Source organism: Neomonachus schauinslandi, chromosome 9 (assembly GCF_002201575.2).
Source record: "Neomonachus schauinslandi chromosome 9, ASM220157v2, whole genome shotgun sequence".
Taxonomy (NCBI): Eukaryota; Metazoa; Chordata; class Mammalia; order Carnivora; family Phocidae; genus Neomonachus; species Neomonachus schauinslandi.
Window position 1 is genome coordinate 109,828,361 of NC_058411.1, and position 18,072 is coordinate 109,846,432.

Below are 18,072 nucleotides of genomic sequence, written 5' to 3' on the forward strand. Positions count from 1 at the left end.
CCTAGTGGCCCAGATGGCATCTCTTCCCCCTCAAGGAGACCAGCCTGGAGATCTGGCTTCAGTCCCCGCCTGAGGCAAACCTGAGAGCCTTCTCTGAGAAGCTTCTCTACCCTAGGATGCCCTGCTTCTGCAGCCCCGCAGCTGGGAGAGAGAGGCAGCCCAGGTTCATGACCTCACCCAGCTCGACAGGTGTCCTAATGCCATGGCCACCAGGTAGGCGGGCCAAGGCTTGGCCGGCTGGGGGCCGGGGGTAGGGGTGGGGGCAGTCTCTTACTCGCAGGACACCCCTATGGGTTACGGTTCTGCCAGAGCTCCCCTCATTCCTGAATGCCCTTTTCACCAGAGCTCCTGCTCCTCCAACGACCCTGCCTTGTCTGGCTACACCTGTGTTGTAAAACCCAGGCTCCTGCATTTTATATATATATATATATATATATAGAAATATATATAATATATTTCTATATATATATAATTCTCCAATTTCTCCAAATTTAAGGCAGTTGCTTCTTCCTTATAAAGTTAGCTCATTTCAACTTTAAAATTATAAAGATTATATGCCCTCTCTGTGATGCTGCTGCTATGAACCAGTCCCTGAGAATAATGGAAAGGGGGTATATTATGTAGATTATCAGCCATATTTTCCTGCATATTACATTCATGTGTTTATTTCATCTAGCAAAAGAAAGCACTTGGTTTCAGCAACCACTGATCCTACAGACTCCAAACTTTCTGATCTGAGCAGCAGTACCCAGGAATTGTATAAAGTCCAAACTCCCTTTTCCTGTCTACCTCTCCAGCCTCTTTGTCTGTGTGCATGTATGTGTGTGTGTGGTAAAATACACATAAAATTTACCGTCTTCATCATTTTTTTTTTTTAAAGATTTTATTTATTTATTTGAGACAGAGAGAATGAGAGACAGAGAGCATGAGAGGGAGGAGGGTCAGAGGGAGAAGCAGACTCCCTGCCGAGCAGGGAGCCCGATGTGGGACTCGATCCCGGGACTCCAGGATCATGACCTGAGCCGAAGGCAGTCGCTTAACCAACTGAGCCACCCAGGCGCCCCCGTCTTCATCATTTTTAAGTGTGTAGTTCCATCGTGTCAAGTATATTCCCATTGTTGTGCAACCATCATCACCGTCTCCAGAACTCTGTTCGTCTTGTAAAACTGAAACTCTATGCCCATTAAACAATAACTCTCGCTTCCCTTCCCCCCCAGCCCCTGGCAAACACCACTCTACTTTCTGTCTCTATGAATGTGACCACTCTAGGTACCTCATATAAGTGGAATCATACAGTGTTTGTCTTTTTTTTTTCTAAAGATTTATTTATTTATTTGAGAGAGAGAGTGTGTGTGAGCAGGGGAAAGAGCAGAGGGAGAGGGAGAAGCAGACTCCCCGCTGAGCACAGAGCCCAATGCAGGGGTTCGATCCCAAGACCCTGCGATCATGACCTGAGTTGAAATCAAGAGACAGTGGCTCAGCTGACTGAGCCACCCAGGTGCCCCAATGTTTGTTTTTTTGTGGCTGGCTTATTTCACTTGACAGAATGTCCTCAAAGTTCACCAGGTTATAGCATGTGTCAGAATTTTCCTCCTTTTTAAGGATGAGTAACATTCCATTGTATGCATATACCACATTTTGTTTATCCATTCATTGGCTAATAGACACCTGACCTGGGTTGCTTCCACCTTTCGGCTATTTTGAGTAATGCTGCTCTGAACATGGGTGTGCAGATAGATAACTCTTCAAACCCTGCTTTCAGTTCTTTTGGGTATACAGCCAGGAGTGGTATTACTGGATCATATGGTAATTGCCTTTAATTTTTTGAAAAACTGCCGTACTATTTTGCACAGCGGTGGCGACACCATTTTACATTCCCACCTGCAGTGCATAAGGGCTCCAATTTCCCCACATCCTCACCAACACTTGTTTTCTGTTTGAGAGTAGCCGTCCTAATGTGTGTGAAGTGGTGCCTGATTGTGGTTCTGATTTCCCTAATGACTAGTGATGTTGAGCATTTTTTCATGTGCCTGTCGGCCATTTATATCTCTTCTTCAGAGAAATGTCCATTCAAGTTCCTTACCCATTTTTTAATTGGTTGTATATGTTGTTGGTGTTGACCTCTCCAACCTCTTTCCACATCACTCTCCCACCTCATCAGTATCCTAGCGTCATGCAGTCTCTCTGTGCAGAAGAGACATATGCGTTCTCTCCTATGTTTTGCAGTTACTGATCCATTTGCCACGAAATGCTCCTCCCGTGGCTGGTTCCTCATCCTTTAACATCAATCTAAAAGTCACTTCAGAGAACCTTTCCTGACTGACCACCCATCTACAGCCAACTCCCCATTTACTCTCATATCACCGTTTTTCCCCTTCATGGAATCTAATCACAATCTGCACTTACCTTGCTTGTTTACATATTTACTTGGAACTTATGTTTACATGGTGTGTAAGTGCCATGGGGACCCAGAGATACTGCCTGTCATGTTCACTGCTGTATCTCCAGTGCCCCGCAGAGTACCTGGCTCGTGCTCTGGGCTCAGGATTTGCTGAATGAATGAATCACTACTAGAAGGGGCATCCTAGGGAAAAAGAAAGGTAACGTGACGCAAATTGGAACTTCACCTCCCTAATCTAGGCTCGATGTCATAGAAAAGGACACAGAGATTTTCTGGCTCAGAGTTCCGGACTTGAATTCCTGAGTCAGAAGCACAGTACCATTTGAACCTGGGACGTTGCTTTGGAGCTGCCCAAGAGAAATAGGGAAGCCTTCTCGGTGTCCCCCCAGCAGAGGCAGGAGGCTGCGGAGGTTTCCTGTGGCTGCTCTTCGCCTTCCCAGTATGCCTGAAGTATGAGGCGGCTCGGCTACAGCCCTGTGAGATTTGCAGAGTACTCGAGATTCTGGGGATGACTTGGGCCCCGTCAGTGCCAAATATGTTAACACGAAGACCTTTTGTGAGTCGTCAAAAGATAAAAATGAACTTTCCATACCACAGGACACTAGAAAAAATTGAATGTTTATATTTTAAAATATTTTCAAAGGCTACTGCCATGCCAGAACAACCCAAGGATAGTTGAACCAATCTCTCAGGGACTCAAAGGGACTCAGCCAGTGCAAGCAGGTCTGTATAAATACACATAGTTTACAAATGAGCACAAGGGAAGGGACAGTGGCCCCACAGGACCAGGCTGAGGAACAAAAGGGAGAAATGGACAGGGGGCCCTCCAGAGTGACAGGCACACTCATACCCAAGAGGACCTCCAGAGCCACCTCCCCTATAGCATGCCTCTTGCCTTTTCTGAGCCCGGGGCATGGCTGGAGACCAGATTCACCAGCATGTTGGCACAGCTACCCATGACTTGGCACCTCTGGTGGCCTCTCATGAGCCTCTGGCTCAACCTAGCAGGACTCAGAGAATGGACCTATTCTCCCTGCCCTTCAGCAAGGACCAAGGCGGGGAGACACTGGGGCAAGTGGGACTATTTCCCTGAAAACGTGATATAAAGGAGTGATGAAGGGGGCTGGTTCCAAAAGAAGGATGGGTTTTTATCCAGTGTGGTGCTGTGGGGAGAACGGAATATGAGTTCACCTGACACCCCCAGAGGTGGTACCAGCAACCCCCCAGGCAGGCTCCAAGCTTAATCCTAGAACCTGCAGCGGGGGGGGAGGATAAGGAGACCGCTCGTCTGAGCTTAGGGACTCCTCACCTACAGATCCGTCCCCCACATCCTCATTTGGGTTTGTCATAAACAGGACAATCATGGCTCCACAATAACTAATTTCCACCTGGATTTCTCCCTGATTAACCTCTCAGGTGTTTGAAGAAGGAAAAGCAGTGACTGTTTCTGACACACTCACCCCATCACCAGTGACTCTGCCTGATACATCTGACCTCCTCACGAAGGCCCTTCTAGAACCCCCAAAGGCACTGTCTTGGCATATTGGAGTCCCAGGGAGAGCAGGCAGAGTTCTGAGGCACAGAGGAGCTGTTTAGAATAGAGACGGCCTTGGAGAGATGGAGAACTCTCTAAGGCAAAGCTACCACTGTGTCCACTCTTCCCATCCCCCACCTCTCTTGTCCCCAGAGGTATCAGACAAAACCCCTTGACCTGGTCCCTGCACTGTACCAGGCCCACCTTGGACACCCCCACCTTATTCATGGAGTGGAGGACCCTCCCCCATGGCCTGCAACTCACTGATTCCAAGTGACACGAGTGAGCTCTGCCCTGTGGTGGCCCAACACCCTCATGCCCAGCTGCCCAGTTGCCCAGCCACGCCTCCCCAACAGGCTGCTATTGGTCATGGCCTCTCAGGCAGTCAGGCAGGGAGTACAAAGCCAGCTCAAATCAAAGCCACCGACCTTCCCCGCCCCCCCATCCTCTACTTCCCGCCTGGGGCACCTCAGAACTGTTTGAGCACACCCGGGGAAGATGCAGTACCAGGTCTGTGACCACAGTGATCACAGGCCCTGCTCCACCTGTCTCACCAGGAAGTGGCAGCTAAGGACACAGAACACTGGGCCTCGGCCCTCCTTTGCAGCCCCTGCCACGTCCTCTGCTACAAGTATTGTCCTCCGGATTCAGCCAGCCTCCTCGTGAGGGGCATGAACCTTCCCCTCTGGCTGGAATCCTAGCTACACACCCTCCTCTCGTCGTTCCTAGCTCCCCCCACCCCACGTCCCCTGTCTGCCCTGGGCCTGACAGGTGCCCCCAGGACAGGGACTCTCGGGGGCCCCAGTGAGAGCACAGTATGTTGGGAGAGAGCAGAGGCCCACTGGTGGTTTTCGTCCGGGCCTCTGTACCACTACTGCCGCGAGCCGCGTGGCCGTGGAGAGCTGCATTCCACGTACCAAATCGTGGCCTTTGTCCCTTGGTTGGTTCCTAGTGCTCTGCCTCTGTGCCAGACCGTTTCCAAGGAACAAGCTAACTTTCTTTTTCCAAGGGCTTGCTGAAGCTTAGTATACAGAATTTCTCGGCTGGTTCCAAGAATCTGGCTTCGTGTCTGAGTCCCCAAATTGTAGGAGCTTTGTCAACAGCAGGGATAAGAGTTGAGGGGAGGAGGAAGGATCTGGAGTATTTTCCTTCATATTCAGTCTCAGCACAGCAACAGCATAAACCACGGGGGTCACTGGTGGAAGCTTAGCACCCAGAGCATTCTTCTTGGAGAAGCCAAGGTGGTTGTTACCTGCACACAGGAGATCCCCAGATCAGAGAAGGGGCCTTACCCTGCACACTGTGTCCAACCTTGCTTGCCAGATTGAGCTGTCAAGCCAGCCCAAGGGCAGGGCCAAGTCCAACCAGGACAACAAGCAGCCTGGCCATAGGTATTGGCTCCTGTCCTTTACCTTCAATCCCCGAGGCACTGGGAAGAGACAGGACATCACCTGTGCCCAGGGACTGGGCCATCCCAATTCAGGGAGCATAACTGCTGTTCTAGCCGGGAGATGCGGAACGCCAGATAGGATGAGGACATGACCAAGAAGCAGATCCTGGAGAAAGAGAGATAAGAAGGATATCTATCTGGAAAAAGGACATTTTTGGAGGCTCACCAAAAATAGGAGTGGGGACAAAGCTACTTCCTGCAACTGGAGGAATTAAAGAACTCTTTGCCTCTCGGCTACATTCAGGCCTGGACATCTTTGTTCCCAGAGGCCATGTGGGGGTCCTGAGACTTGTCCCCATGGAGGTGTCTTCAAAGCCCCGCAGGAATTCTGGGTCCTTAAATTGAGCCCACCTTCCCTCTGACCAGCCACCTTGGTCCTGTGCCTCCTCTTCAAGGCCGTTAAGATTATCCCCCGAGGTGGTACGTCCCTTCTCCCAGCAAGTGCTGAGGCTGACAGTTGGAACTCAGCCAGCAGAACCAGAGGAAGATCATGAGGTAAGGTGAGGGGAAGCCAGGGGCCCCACCATGCTCACCACTCGGTTGGTCCTTAGGCAGAATTACAGACAAGTCTGGGGTTCCAAAAACTACTCTAAAGGTGGGTGGCAGGAAGGCCACGGCTCTCCCCTAGTCTATCTGATGGCCCTCTCCAATTTTGTCAGCTGTCCCCCTCCCCAATCCCATGCAACTTTCCCTTTTTTCAATAGCTTCATATCCTGCCCCTCCCTACTGCACAGCCTTAACCCTAAATTACAGGGGTGCATGAATAAAGACTGGAGGCACTTTGTCTTGCTGCAGAAGGGCCTGCCAGGTAGCCTCCAGACACCACTCAGGAGCCTTCAGTTGACTTAGGACCTTGCCCTCACTCTGGACAGTGACCGCCCCACACACAGAGGCCCCTGCGCCAAACAGCCAGACGCCCAATATAGTCACCTACAGCACAAAGATGACCTTGAGGAGCTGGTAATCCCAGAGCCTGAGCTCCCCGTCGCTCCTGGGCTCTTCCTCCAGCTTCTCCTCCTCACAGACAGCCTTCTCTGTGATAGGAGAGCAGTTAGGCATCGTCCTGCGGCAGGAGCCCAGCCCAGCAAGGAGCAAGCCCACCTCCCCCCATTCTCAAGCTGCTTAGGCTCTGGGCTTGGCTTTTCCTTATAGATTTGGATAAAGTACGAAACAGCTCTCAGAAGCCTTGCTGGCTGTGATTTTTACATTTTGCAGAAGTGGGGGCAGGGAAAGCCTGGTCTTTGCAAGCAGTTGTCACAGACGAGCACCCTGAGCTCACCAGACCCGGGAGGCTTCCTGGAGGGAAAGAAGTTGTCCGTGGAGTCCATGGATGCCCGAGGTATACAAGGGATGTTGTCTGGGAGGGACAGGGACCTGGAGGCAGGGCACACTTTTCTCCACTTCATCTCAGGGATGAGGAATTCCTGCAGAGAAGGCAGGAAAAACTGTCTCTCTATGACCCTGGGATGTCATTTGTCCTAAGGGGCCCACACTAGGTTTATCAAAGCTTTTCCAGGTACTACCAGTACGGATACCCAGTGAGCATGATGGCAGGTACCCAGGAGGAGGGGAGCCATTGCCTTAGCAACAATGTGTCTCTCTTACCTGCTCCCTTGTTGGGACCAGCCATTCTTCCAGGGAACAATGTCTTTGAAGACTGCTACTATAGAACGACAGTGGGATCCAACCCAGGTACGTGCTCAGATCCGCTGAGCCCAAGAAAGCTTGGCACAATGTATCTTAGATGGGATAAGTCCTCCTAATCTGGACTCTGACCCTAAGTACACCACTGACCTTAGCAGGGGGTACTTAGGGTCCCCATCAACAAAAATGGGAACAGCACCTTCTATCCCCTGCATAGTACTGTGCATATTATATGCTTGGCTAAATGCTTAGTGGTTAGTGAAGGAGACTTCAAACACCCTGGGGTCATTTCCATCCCCATCACTGTTCTAGCACTCAGCTCTGCCTACCCAGAACCCCCGCAGCAAAGGAAACTGCTGGGACCTCGGCATCTCAAATGAGTCTGTCTGAGTTCTACAGTGATAGCCTTTGGAGTTCTTCCCCGAAGACATCTCTATCCCCTGGAAGGCCCTGCTGACCCTGCTAAAGAAAAGAGGAGGGTCACTGGCTCTGTGGCTGTACAGATGTGGGATCCAACCCGGGCAGCGTTCTGGGGGCTGGACAACTGTTCTGCTCAGAAAGTCAGCAGATCTGCCCAGGACATAGTGGCTCCGCATGGCACGGAGCGTGTTAGGTCTAGGGGACCCCTTGGCATAGCACGGCCACTGGCTCTTGAGCCTGGAAGGGGACAAGGGGACATTGTGGGCTGCTGCCTGGGAGGCCCTGAAGCCTCAGAGCCATAGGTTCCCTCACACCGGCAGCTTTTGCTTCCAACCTCAGTTCTCACCAGGGATTCGCACTCAGGTTCCTCTGGAAATTCTCTTACACTCAGGCTCTTCTTGCTGGAAGGCTAAGGAAGAAAGGAAACTGGGGTCACTTGTCCATCAGGAACAGCCAAGGTCAGGAGTGAGGAGGTGTTAGCACTCTCCAAGAGAGCTTTACCTCCAAATAAGCCACCTTGGGTCAGAGGAAGCCTAGCTCCCAGAGTTTGCCGGAGTCCCCTAGTCAGTGCTGGAGCAGAGGGTAAATCCAAGGCAATGTACTTCCCCATGCTGCCGCCCCTCCCCACTTCCTCGGCGTGGGCCAAAGAGAGCTGTAGGCATACTGGGAAGCAGCCACGTGCTTCTGTCTGCACACTGAAGAAGCATGATGAGGGCATACACATGGGGACACACAGCAGACACTGGCCTCAAAGAGACACGCTCATAAGCATAGACACCCCGCCCAAGGACTAAGCTCAGATACACTGAGCCTGAGCCCATTACTCGCCTCTCCCTGCTCTTGGTCCCTATGCTGGAGAGATGGGCCAACCTCTCCCAACAGCCTGGTCCCAAGACCTCAGTCTAGGCCTGAGCAACTGCCCTGGCCCAACTCCTGCCCCGGAGCTCCATACCTGGAGGTGTGTGCAGACCCTCCTCAGCATGTCATATACACTGTCCCGGGAAAGCAGTGACACAAAGACGTACTGGGATAGAGAAAGAAAACAGAAAAGGGTGGTGTAAATACAGACTGGGGAGAGTACCAGAGTCAGGATCCTGGGGCTGGGACAGGAGACTTACAAGGGATGGCCAGTCCAGAGACTCACTGACCTTCTGGCTGGTGTTGGTGGTGATGGCCAGGCCATTGGGAAGAAGCCGCGCCATCTTGTGTTTTTTGATCATTTGGACAGACACCACGGGAATGACCACCTGAGGGAGGAGAGGCATGCTTCTCTCAGGACTCACCCCCAAGGACACAGTCCCTTTGCTTCCTGCGTAGTGCCCCCTGACTGGCAGTCAGCCAAGCATGGACACCATGGAGAAGCCTGGCCCTAGGTGGGAGAATATGTGAGCGTTCCACCCTCTGATGCAGGCTCCCCTTCCAGGTGTCCCACCACCCTGCCCCTGCCCTCTGGGCTCTCACCCTATTATCCAGGAGGCCAAGGATGGTTGCCCTGGTGAATCCCATACTCCAGTAATGGAGTTCCCTGAGCCATCACCTGGCCATAATTATGGCTCCCCCAAAGTGTGACATGCCACTCTGATTCTGAAGGCATTTCAGAGGCACCCATAGGCAGAATAAACTGGCTATGACCTGTTGTAGACTCTGTGGAGTCTAGATCGGAGCCCTGCTTTGGAAGGGGTGAAGCTTCTTCCCTGGAGACCAGGTGGGATGCCTCACAGTGAGAGGCTTCGCCAGGTGCCTGATGCCCACAGGATAGGGGCCCTGTCTCTTTCCCGGCTGGGGCCTCATGGGCCCATTGCAGCCCTTACCACTTATTACTACCTTTATATCCTTGCCAAAGAGGCTGGCATGGAAGCAGAGCCAGTTGGGGGAGATGTAGAGCCGGCCCTGGAGAAGGAGGTCTCTCTGGAGGGCGCAGGAACACACTGGGAATTCACAGGAAAGAAGACTGCCATGAGCAACTCCGAAGGCCTAGGGCCTGCGTCCTCACACTCAGGAGTCCAGAGCCCAGCCTCAGGGACTGCCTTGCTCAGAATCCCCCTTCCCAACCCCAGGCCCCAAACCACCCATTCCACCAGCACCCTGAGTCCTTCTCAAGAGTCCTGACTGCCCCACCTGAGCCCACCAAACTGCTAGAGCTTTCCTCTTCCTCTACTCATGCTTCAAAGGGTTCCCTAAGCCTGGATTCTCGCTCCCTCAGGCAGAACACCTTGCCCTGCCCTGGAGAGAGGGCCTCGATTGTGCAAATGCTCCCACATGCTCACTGAGAAGCCTGAGCAGGAAAGAACAGTCATGGATAAGAACAGAACAGAAATAAAATTTGGAAGCCCTGACAGTGCCCCAAGAATACTTTCATAAATTCCATTTCAGATCCCCCATCTGCCCGGTCTTCTCAGACTTCTAAAGAAAACAGGCCCAACCACATGCAAAGGGCAGCCAGTTCCCATATCAAAATTGTGCCTTGGAGGCTCCAGAGGAGAGGACCTGGGCCTCAGGCACTCTAGGCACCTGTCCAGGCACACCTGGGAGACAGCTCACCTTTGAGAACTACCTCCTCCAAGGGGATGTCCTTAAACAGCTTGTGGTATTGTTGGTTGTATTTACTCAGTAGCGTCTGCAAACACACAAGCTGGGGCTGAGAAGTCCTGGGGGATTAGATTCCCCAAAGGGGCCCTGCACCAGCCACCAGGAAATAATGCCATGGGGGCAGGGGCTCCGGGGACTTAGCGCCAAGCAGTCAGCAAAGAGCCAGCGTGGGTGAAAGGCTGAGTCCCAAGCACAGCTTGTCTCTCGGTGACATGACGACAGGAGGTCCTGACGGGCAGCCTATGATGGGAGGGGGACGCACCACCCCCACCCAGGAGGGGACACTCACTCAGGTTTCCCTTGGTGACAGGCCTTGGCGGCCAAGGAGCCAACAGTCCCTGGATTCGGGCAGCCCAGAGCCCCTCCCTTGGTGGGCAGTGAAAAGGCGGCCTCCACACACTTACCCCTTCTCGGCCACACTTCTTTCTCTCTTCACCCTTCAAGCCTTCTGGCCAGTGCAGACTGCAAAAGAGATTCCATTCCAGGGACAAGGAACCCTTGAGTCCTGCCCATACATCCTTAGTGCCAGGTCTGCCCTGGCTTCAAGCCAGAAGCTTGGGGGAGAGATTGAAGACTGAGGCCCTTCTCTAGGAGCCACAGCAAGGTGATAAGCAACAGGGAGGACGGAGCTCAGCCCTGGGGAAGGGCACTCCTGCATGCTGGGGGCCTTCCTCCCAGACAGCAGTGGGCAGCGGGCCCCCCAGGAGGTATGATCCGCCTGAGCCTCCATCTCCCATCTCCCAGAGATGCTTAGGAGCTGCCCACCCCTGGGTATCAAAAACCCTCTCCCACTTCTCTGGCCAAAGGATAAGCAGAGGAGCAGACACAAGGATAGGTGAGCAGGAGACACAGGGATGGGGACCAGTTTGGGGAGCGGGTGAGGTGGAGATGTCAGACTCACGGCTCCGGGGCCTGGCCGTGGGCCATGATCCGGGCAGGACTGCCCTCCTTGCAGCCTCCTCCCTCCCGGCAGCCTGGAGCTCAGCAGACTCACCTGACCTGAGGGAGGCTACCAAGGCTGAGGGAGAGGGGGTGGTGCTGGAACGCAAAGCTTCGCCCTGGCCAGGTTGGCCTGAGGACAGGTGGGCAGGGAGGAGGCTGGTAATCTGAGAAGCCTAGACTCTGCTAGGTCCCCGTGTGCTGGGACAGGCCCCGGACTGGGAAGAAGAGGCACGGGGCAGCCTATGCCCAGCCTAACACCAGACGCAAGGTCCCCTTTCTGCCCCTTCTTTAACGCCTTTGCCCCTTTCTTTTTTTATTTTTTATTTAAACGCCAGCCAGTTAACATACAGTGCAATATTAATTTCAGGCGTACAATAAAGTGATTCAATACCTCCATACATCACCCTCATCACAAGCGCAGTCCTTCATCCCCATCACCCATGTCACCCATCCCCCCAACCACCTCCCCACTAGTGCCCATCAGTGTGTTCTCTAGAGTTCAGAGTCTGTTTCTTGGTTTGTCCCTCTCTCTCTCCTCTTCTCCCCTCTGCTCGTTTGATTTGTCTCTTAAATTCCACATATGAGTGAAGTCATATGGTATTTGTCTTTCTCGGACTTAATTTCACTTAGCATAATACTCTCTAGCTCCAACCATGTCATTGCAAATGGCAAGATTTCATTCTTTTTTATTTGCCCCTTTCTTTAAGGTCCTCCTGAGGGTTTCCCACCCCTAATCCGTAGGTATCTCTGACCGGGAGGGGCCTCACCTGGAGTCCAGGGGTGCCTGAATCCTGGCTAGTTTCTCTGAGCAGGACACGGGGCTCTTCAGAGAAGCCGTCTTTCCATGCATCTGTTGGTTGCTGCGCAGAAACAGGCCCACATCAGGAAGGGTGGCTCTGTCGGAGCACCTTTCCCTAGCAGCTTCACACACCCAGGCCGGCTCCTCTGCCTGCACCCCAGACGGGCCCTGCTATTCAGGCGGAGGCTGAAGATGTGACCGGTCAGAGGCAGCAGCTCAGGCAGGAGTGCTCTGGTTCCTGACAGAGGGGGCAATCTCATGCCGCATTTTCTGGAAGCCTGCAGGTCAGTTTATGCCCAGACCGGAAGGAAAATCAGCCTACCTTAGTGGGGCACACCCGGCCCACCCTTGAGAAAGCACAGTGGGAAGGACTCTAAGACTTGCTCACGGCTGACAGTAGAAGTTCCTGAGGTGCCTGGGTGGCATTCCATAAGCCATCGGGATCTGAGGAAGGATGCTGAGCACAGGAGGCTGAAGCAGAGCTGAGGAACTGGTGCAGTGATGGTGTGTGTTGGGGGGCGGGGGGGCTCCAGTCAGCCCACAGGTAACCATGGGCTGGGAGGGGAGGAGCGGCCCCGCACCAGGAGGTAGCCTGGTGGCCTTCGGACAGTCAGGGCACCTTGGCCCTGAGAGCCAAGCCGTGTCAAAAATGTCGCAGAGAGGGAGCCCTGGAGGGAGGAGCCGCCATCTCCCTGCGCAGGTGGGGCTCCCCAATGGCTTTTGAGTTCATGCCTCCCCTAAACAGCTCCAAAGCATAGGGTCTCCCCTTCCTGCCCCTCCAGGAGACAGGCTAGGAATCAATAAAACCTGAGCAGCCCGATTCACCCCCAAAAGAGTGGGCCCAGAAGCTGACAGGAAGAGAGGGTGGCCAAGAAGCAGGGCCAAGGCAGGGCGCTGCAGTGGTCGCAAACAGGCTACAAGGTCCTGGGCAGATAAGGAGCTGGAACCTGAGGCCTGCAAATACCAGCCCGCAGTCCCTCTCAGCTCTCACTGGGGCGAGTCAAAGTTCTCTTCTTCAAGAACAGAGTTGCCCACTCAGCTGAGATCTGCCAAGATCAGAGATGACTTAGTCTGCCCCCCTACCATGCTGTGTACACAGTAGGAAACAGACCAGGCAAGGGACCGGCTGGACCCAGTATCACACAGTGAAGAGCCAGGTGACCTCACCCCACAAAATCAGCCCATCCACAGCCCTGTGGCCTGGTGACCTCTGTCCTTGCCCTTATGGAGAATTTTGGTGCACACATCAACATAGGTTTCCTGAATCTTGCAAAGCAACAAGTTTTGCTAGTGATTTGACCCTTTTGACCCCCAAAGGTAATTTCTAGATTTATTTGGTTCCATCATTTCACATTTCAAGAGGGTTTTCCCTCCCCCTCTTGATTTTTACTATGCTCATTATAGAAAATATGAAAAAGATAAAACCTATAATTATGATGATCAAAATACCCCAGAAGGAAAAAAATTCTTCAAAAATCACCCAAAGAAAAGGTTTATGCATAAATATAGAATTTATGGGAGTGGAATTATGCATTATAATACGTAGGTCTTACTTTTGTTGCTTAACATGATCTCATGAGGAATTCCCCGTGTCCCTGTCCATGGCTGAGACAGATTCTCAGAAGTGTGATTCGTGGGTGGAGAATGCATATTTCTCAGGCTCTTTAGACCCACTCCAAACTGCTTCCAGATGCTCTGCTGGTGACCACGAGCATCAGCGCTACGTGAGGGCGCCCGTTTCTCAACACCGAGGCCTTACCCTGGCTATTCAAATTTGGTACGTGAAAACATGCTATTTTCATTTCTATTTCTCCTTATGGAGGGGTTGAACGAGTTTTCCCATGTAGGCATATGAACCCCTGGAACTTCCACCTGTGAATTGTCTATGAGGATCTCCACGTTTGTCTTATTGATTTGTATTAAATGCTTTTTCAAGAACATTAATCCTTAGTTTATCATGTTTGTAAACATCTCCCCCAGTGTGTCATTTGCCTTTAGTTTTGCCTGTGGTTTTGTTCCATTTTTGTGTGGTAGATTCCTTCCACGTCTTCCATCTCTTGGTTCCCCACTTGGCTTGCATGCTTTGGTTGGAGAGGCCCCCAACGCAGAGCGTGCACAAGTCAAACCACTGAGCTTGGACCCTGCGGCCTGTGAGCTTTCCTGGGCCACCAGGAAAGAGAAGGGTGTGGGGCCTGCTCGAAGGAACACACTCTAACCTGGAGGACCAGGGATAGAGTGAGACCTCCAAGCAGGACCTTGGCCAGGGTCTCAGCGGCAGGGAGCCTGTCACTCAGGCACTGGAAAGGGTGATTGGAGGTGTCAGGGCCATAGGAGCTCAGAGAGCAGACAGAGCGAGAGTCACAGAAGGGCTCCCAGAGAAAAGGAAGCTGAACCTTACCGGCTGGGTAGGACTATCGCCCTGCATAGGTTCCCATAATCTAACTTTGCGTTCATAATCATGCCTGTGCGGGGATCCTAGACCGAACTCATCCTTAGGTCCCGCGTGACTTTCTCCAGGAGAAGGGAGCCTGCCCTCCACCCTCCCCCGGCCTAGTGAGGAGCCCCCGTGGCAGACACTCACAGCACCCCAATCCCTGCCTCCCTCTGGGCACTTGTCACACCGGGTCGGTGCCTAAACTGCTCACCTCCGGGGGCTCCAGCATGGCAGGGACCCCGCCTCCTCCCTCACCGAAGGCCCTGAGCTGGGGGCAGAGCCAGCGTGCAGCAGGCACACACAGCCCGTTTGAGGAATGACCCTGTGGGGACAGGAAGCGAGGCTGGAGGAGGGACAGACCGTGAGAAAAACAAAAGAAGGCTCTGCACATTCCCCACAGCATCTCCAGGAAGATTAGAACGGGGGTAAAACACAGTGACTGGGAGCAAATGGCTTTCAAATATCCTTAAACTTAAAAGCAACCCCTTTACGCATGATGAACAGGATGGTTACAAGCCATTCCGACCTGTCCATCTGTGAAGGCCAGTCCCTCCTGGCCGGCCTCCTAATGTTCCTGATACAGAGACCCCGCCTGGGGCCCCAAGGTACTGCTTTCAAAATGATCAAGTCAGACTTTCCACCAGTCTTCTCCCCTACAGTGTTTAGATGTGTAAAAATAAAGACGCGGGAGTGAAGTCAGATGCACAGGTAGGCCTGGGGCAGAGTGGTCACCACAGAACCAGTCAGGAGGGGAGCCCCCAAAGACCCCCTGGGCCCTGCCGCAGAAGGCCAGGAAGGGGGCTTCAAGAGCAGGAAGCTGGAGAATGGGGGGGGCCAGCCTGGGCCCCCCCTACCATGCTGGCAGCCTCTGTGCATTCCCACACAGACCTCCTCAAGCCAGTTGCTCTGTGTGTTGTGAACGACACCCCCGGCCCATCCAGTCCCACCCACCTCCACACTGTGGGGTAAGATCAGAAGTCCTCAAATCTGTGTCTGTTTTTTCAATCAAAGCCCCCCACCCCAAAATATCATTATTGTAATCAAGGGGAGGCCCAATACTTTGGACATTAGAGAGGGTAGAAAAGGTTGGGGAAGGCCCCGATGGGGCCCTTTCACCCTGCTGAGCCTGGTCCCAGGGCAGGATGCCTCTCCAGAGGACGCAGCAGGAACTTGACCCCCCCATAAGCCTGCCTTCATTCCCTCCACAAATATTGAGCTTATCGTGCCATGAGCCCAGCGTGGGGCCTGCCACTCAGGGCAGCTGAGAGGGCAGGGATGGGCAGCTAGCAGATCCGGGGAGATGTCAGGAGAGGAGCCAGGCCAGTCAAGAAAGGGGGGTCACAGAGAGAGTAGGGAAGGAAGAAAGAGACAACGAGGAGGGCATCCAGAGGTCCCAGAGTCGAGCTGCGTCCTGCAAACTCCAGGCTTCACAGGACACCTGCCATGTGCACTCCACTCTCGATGTTTCCCAGGCTCAAAATACTCCCACTAGGCGGGCACTCCTAAATCTAAATCTCTAACCTGACACCCCCTCTCCTCCTGAGCTTCAGCCCGCCATCAGGATGCATCCAGCAAGGTGCGCTCGGTGTCATCCCCCCAGATCTGCTTCCTTCCGAGCACCCAACATCCCTTAAAGGTTCCTCCTGCCACAGCGGCCCCAGCCAGAATCCGTAGCTCTCTCCTCCCCACCCCCATGACCAATCGATCCCCAAGGCCCCAAGAGCCCTACCACCGCTTAACCCACGACACCATCCACCTTCTCCACTCCTGCTGCGCGGGCCAGCCACATCACCACCGTCGTTTCCGCGGATGCAGGCGACAAGCTTGCTCACATGCCTGGCCCTCTCCGCACCTTGCACAGCCAACAGAGCCACCTGGGGCCCAGAGCTGATCCCGCCGCTCTGCTGCTGGTGTTCCTTCTTGAGTTCCCTCTCGCCACCTCTGCAGGCCTTCCTGAGCATCCTGCTTCCCTTCCCAGGGTCCCCCACAAGGCCCCTGAGCCCCAGCTTCCTTGCTGCAGTCGCCCTCCCCAGGGGCTCGTCCTCCACACCTGGAATTCCTCTCCACGCGCATCCACCTGGGGAATTCCGCTCATCTTTAGAGCCCCAGTTCAAATGTCACCTCCTCTGTGAAGCCTTCCCTGGTTTCCCCCCTGCAGAGCTGGTCAGTCCCTCTTCTGCGGTCCCTCGTCCCCTCCGTCATGCTGTCGCCCCAGCACTTACCACACCAGACTGTGCTTGTCTGTCTACACATCCGTCTGCCCCCAGTCGACTCTGAGCTCCACCAGGGGTGTGTTTCATCCATCCCTGTATCCCCAGCACACAGCAGGCACCCAGTGTTTGCTACCGCGAAGGAAGGAGACAGAGAAAGAGAGATGGTGACACTCCCAGAGCGGGGTGGGCAGGACAAAGCCAGGCAGCAGGAGGGAACGGAATGGAGGACGGAGCCCATGGGGCCCCTGCAGGCGGATGGAGCAGGCGTCAGCACCAGCCCAGCACTGCCAGGCACCCAGTCCATCCTGGCTGACTGACCAAACGGGGAGCTCAAGTGGGAGGCAGAAGACATAAGAAAAAGGAGAAAGTGGCTCAGACGGGATGGGATGGATGTGGTATTTGGGGCCCTCCTGCCTCCCCTGCACTGTCCACTGAAGGGCATGCCCCTGGGCTGTCCTGTGCCCAGGCAACACTCCCCCAGCTTACCCAGCCCCCTTGTCTACACTCAACCCTTCGTAGCCCCAGGGCAACCCCCCCCCCCCCCGGGCTCCTCCAAGCCATACCCCAGCCACGCTGAAGCAGAAAGCCAGGCCTAGCAGCCTGAGCCAGCCAGGCCTCCAGGGTCGCAGGCAGGTCCCCTGGGGCAACTTGCGGGCCTCCCAAGTTGACTTCTCCTGGGCATTCGAGATACTAGAGCATCCTGGGGGGCCTGCCAGCCCTTCTCAAGACCAGGCCCAGCGACAGTTTCTCCCCTTCGGCAGCCAGCTAGGACCCTGGGCCCCGGGGACCTCCAAGTAGAGCCCTCTTCCAAACAAAAAAACCACACCTTAGCACCACGTCCCTGAAAGCACAAAACTCACAGGCCACCGAGGTGGCCCACCTCCACCTCAGCACACAGCGCACCACCTCCTTCACGGAGGAGAGAGACCGTCCCGTCAACTTTATGTGCAGCCTGCTGGCTACACGTGAGCATCACATGGAGAGCTTCTCCAAAAAGCAAACAAAAAAATGATGCCTGAGCCCTGTCTCACACCAATTAAATCAGAGCCTCTCGGGGGAGCCGCTAGGTAACTATATATTTTCAACTTCTTAGTAAAGAATAATTTGCATACAGAAAAGCACACATAAAATAAGTGTACAATTCAGTGCATCTCACAAATAGAACACACGTGGAAACCAGCCCCCAGAAACCCCCCACCCTGCTCCTTCCAGTCTCATCCCCTCCCCCGAAACCCACAAGGATGACCGTCATCCGGGCTTCCACGACACACGTGGTCTCTGCCTCTCCGGGCTTTCTGTGAATGGAATCGTACCACACATACTCTTTTATGTGGCTTCCTTTACTCAGCAATGCATTTGGGGGATCCGTCCACGGTGTTGTGTGTAGCTGTAAACTGTGCATTTCCACTAGTGTTTAGTATCCCATTACACGGACATACTGCAGCTGATTTATTCATTTGACTCTAGATGGGCATCTGGGCAGTTTTCCAGTTTTTGCCTGTTGCGAAGGTGTGGTCAAGAACATTCCAGTACCTGTTGTGTGGACACAAGTATTCATTTCTATGGGTAAACACTTAGGATTGGAATTGGTGGGTCAGATGTTCAGTTTCAGGCTTTTCAAGGCTCTCAGGTGATTTGAAACATGC

At 53.6% G+C, this 18,072-nt stretch overlaps 1 protein-coding gene across 1 annotated transcript in view; it reads right to left on the bottom strand.

Moving 5' to 3' along the window:
* Positions 1 to 5,382: 5,382 nt before the first annotated feature.
* GRAMD2A (GRAM domain containing 2A) overlaps positions 5,383 to 18,072 on the bottom strand; it is a 31,160-nt gene continuing 18,470 nt past the window's right edge. The window contains exons 2-11 of the mRNA XM_021693711.1: positions 11,748 to 11,840; positions 10,443 to 10,500; positions 9,991 to 10,066; positions 9,274 to 9,377; positions 8,598 to 8,696; positions 8,402 to 8,473; positions 7,796 to 7,858; positions 6,665 to 6,809; positions 6,320 to 6,419; positions 5,383 to 5,491 (exon numbers count right to left, since the gene is read on the bottom strand). Coding sequence (XP_021549386.1) covers positions 5,383 to 5,491; positions 6,320 to 6,419; positions 6,665 to 6,809; positions 7,796 to 7,858; positions 8,402 to 8,473; positions 8,598 to 8,696; positions 9,274 to 9,377; positions 9,991 to 10,066; positions 10,443 to 10,500; positions 11,748 to 11,840 — 919 coding nt within the window. The remainder of the gene's footprint in view (positions 5,492 to 6,319; positions 6,420 to 6,664; positions 6,810 to 7,795; positions 7,859 to 8,401; positions 8,474 to 8,597; positions 8,697 to 9,273; positions 9,378 to 9,990; positions 10,067 to 10,442; positions 10,501 to 11,747; positions 11,841 to 18,072) is intronic.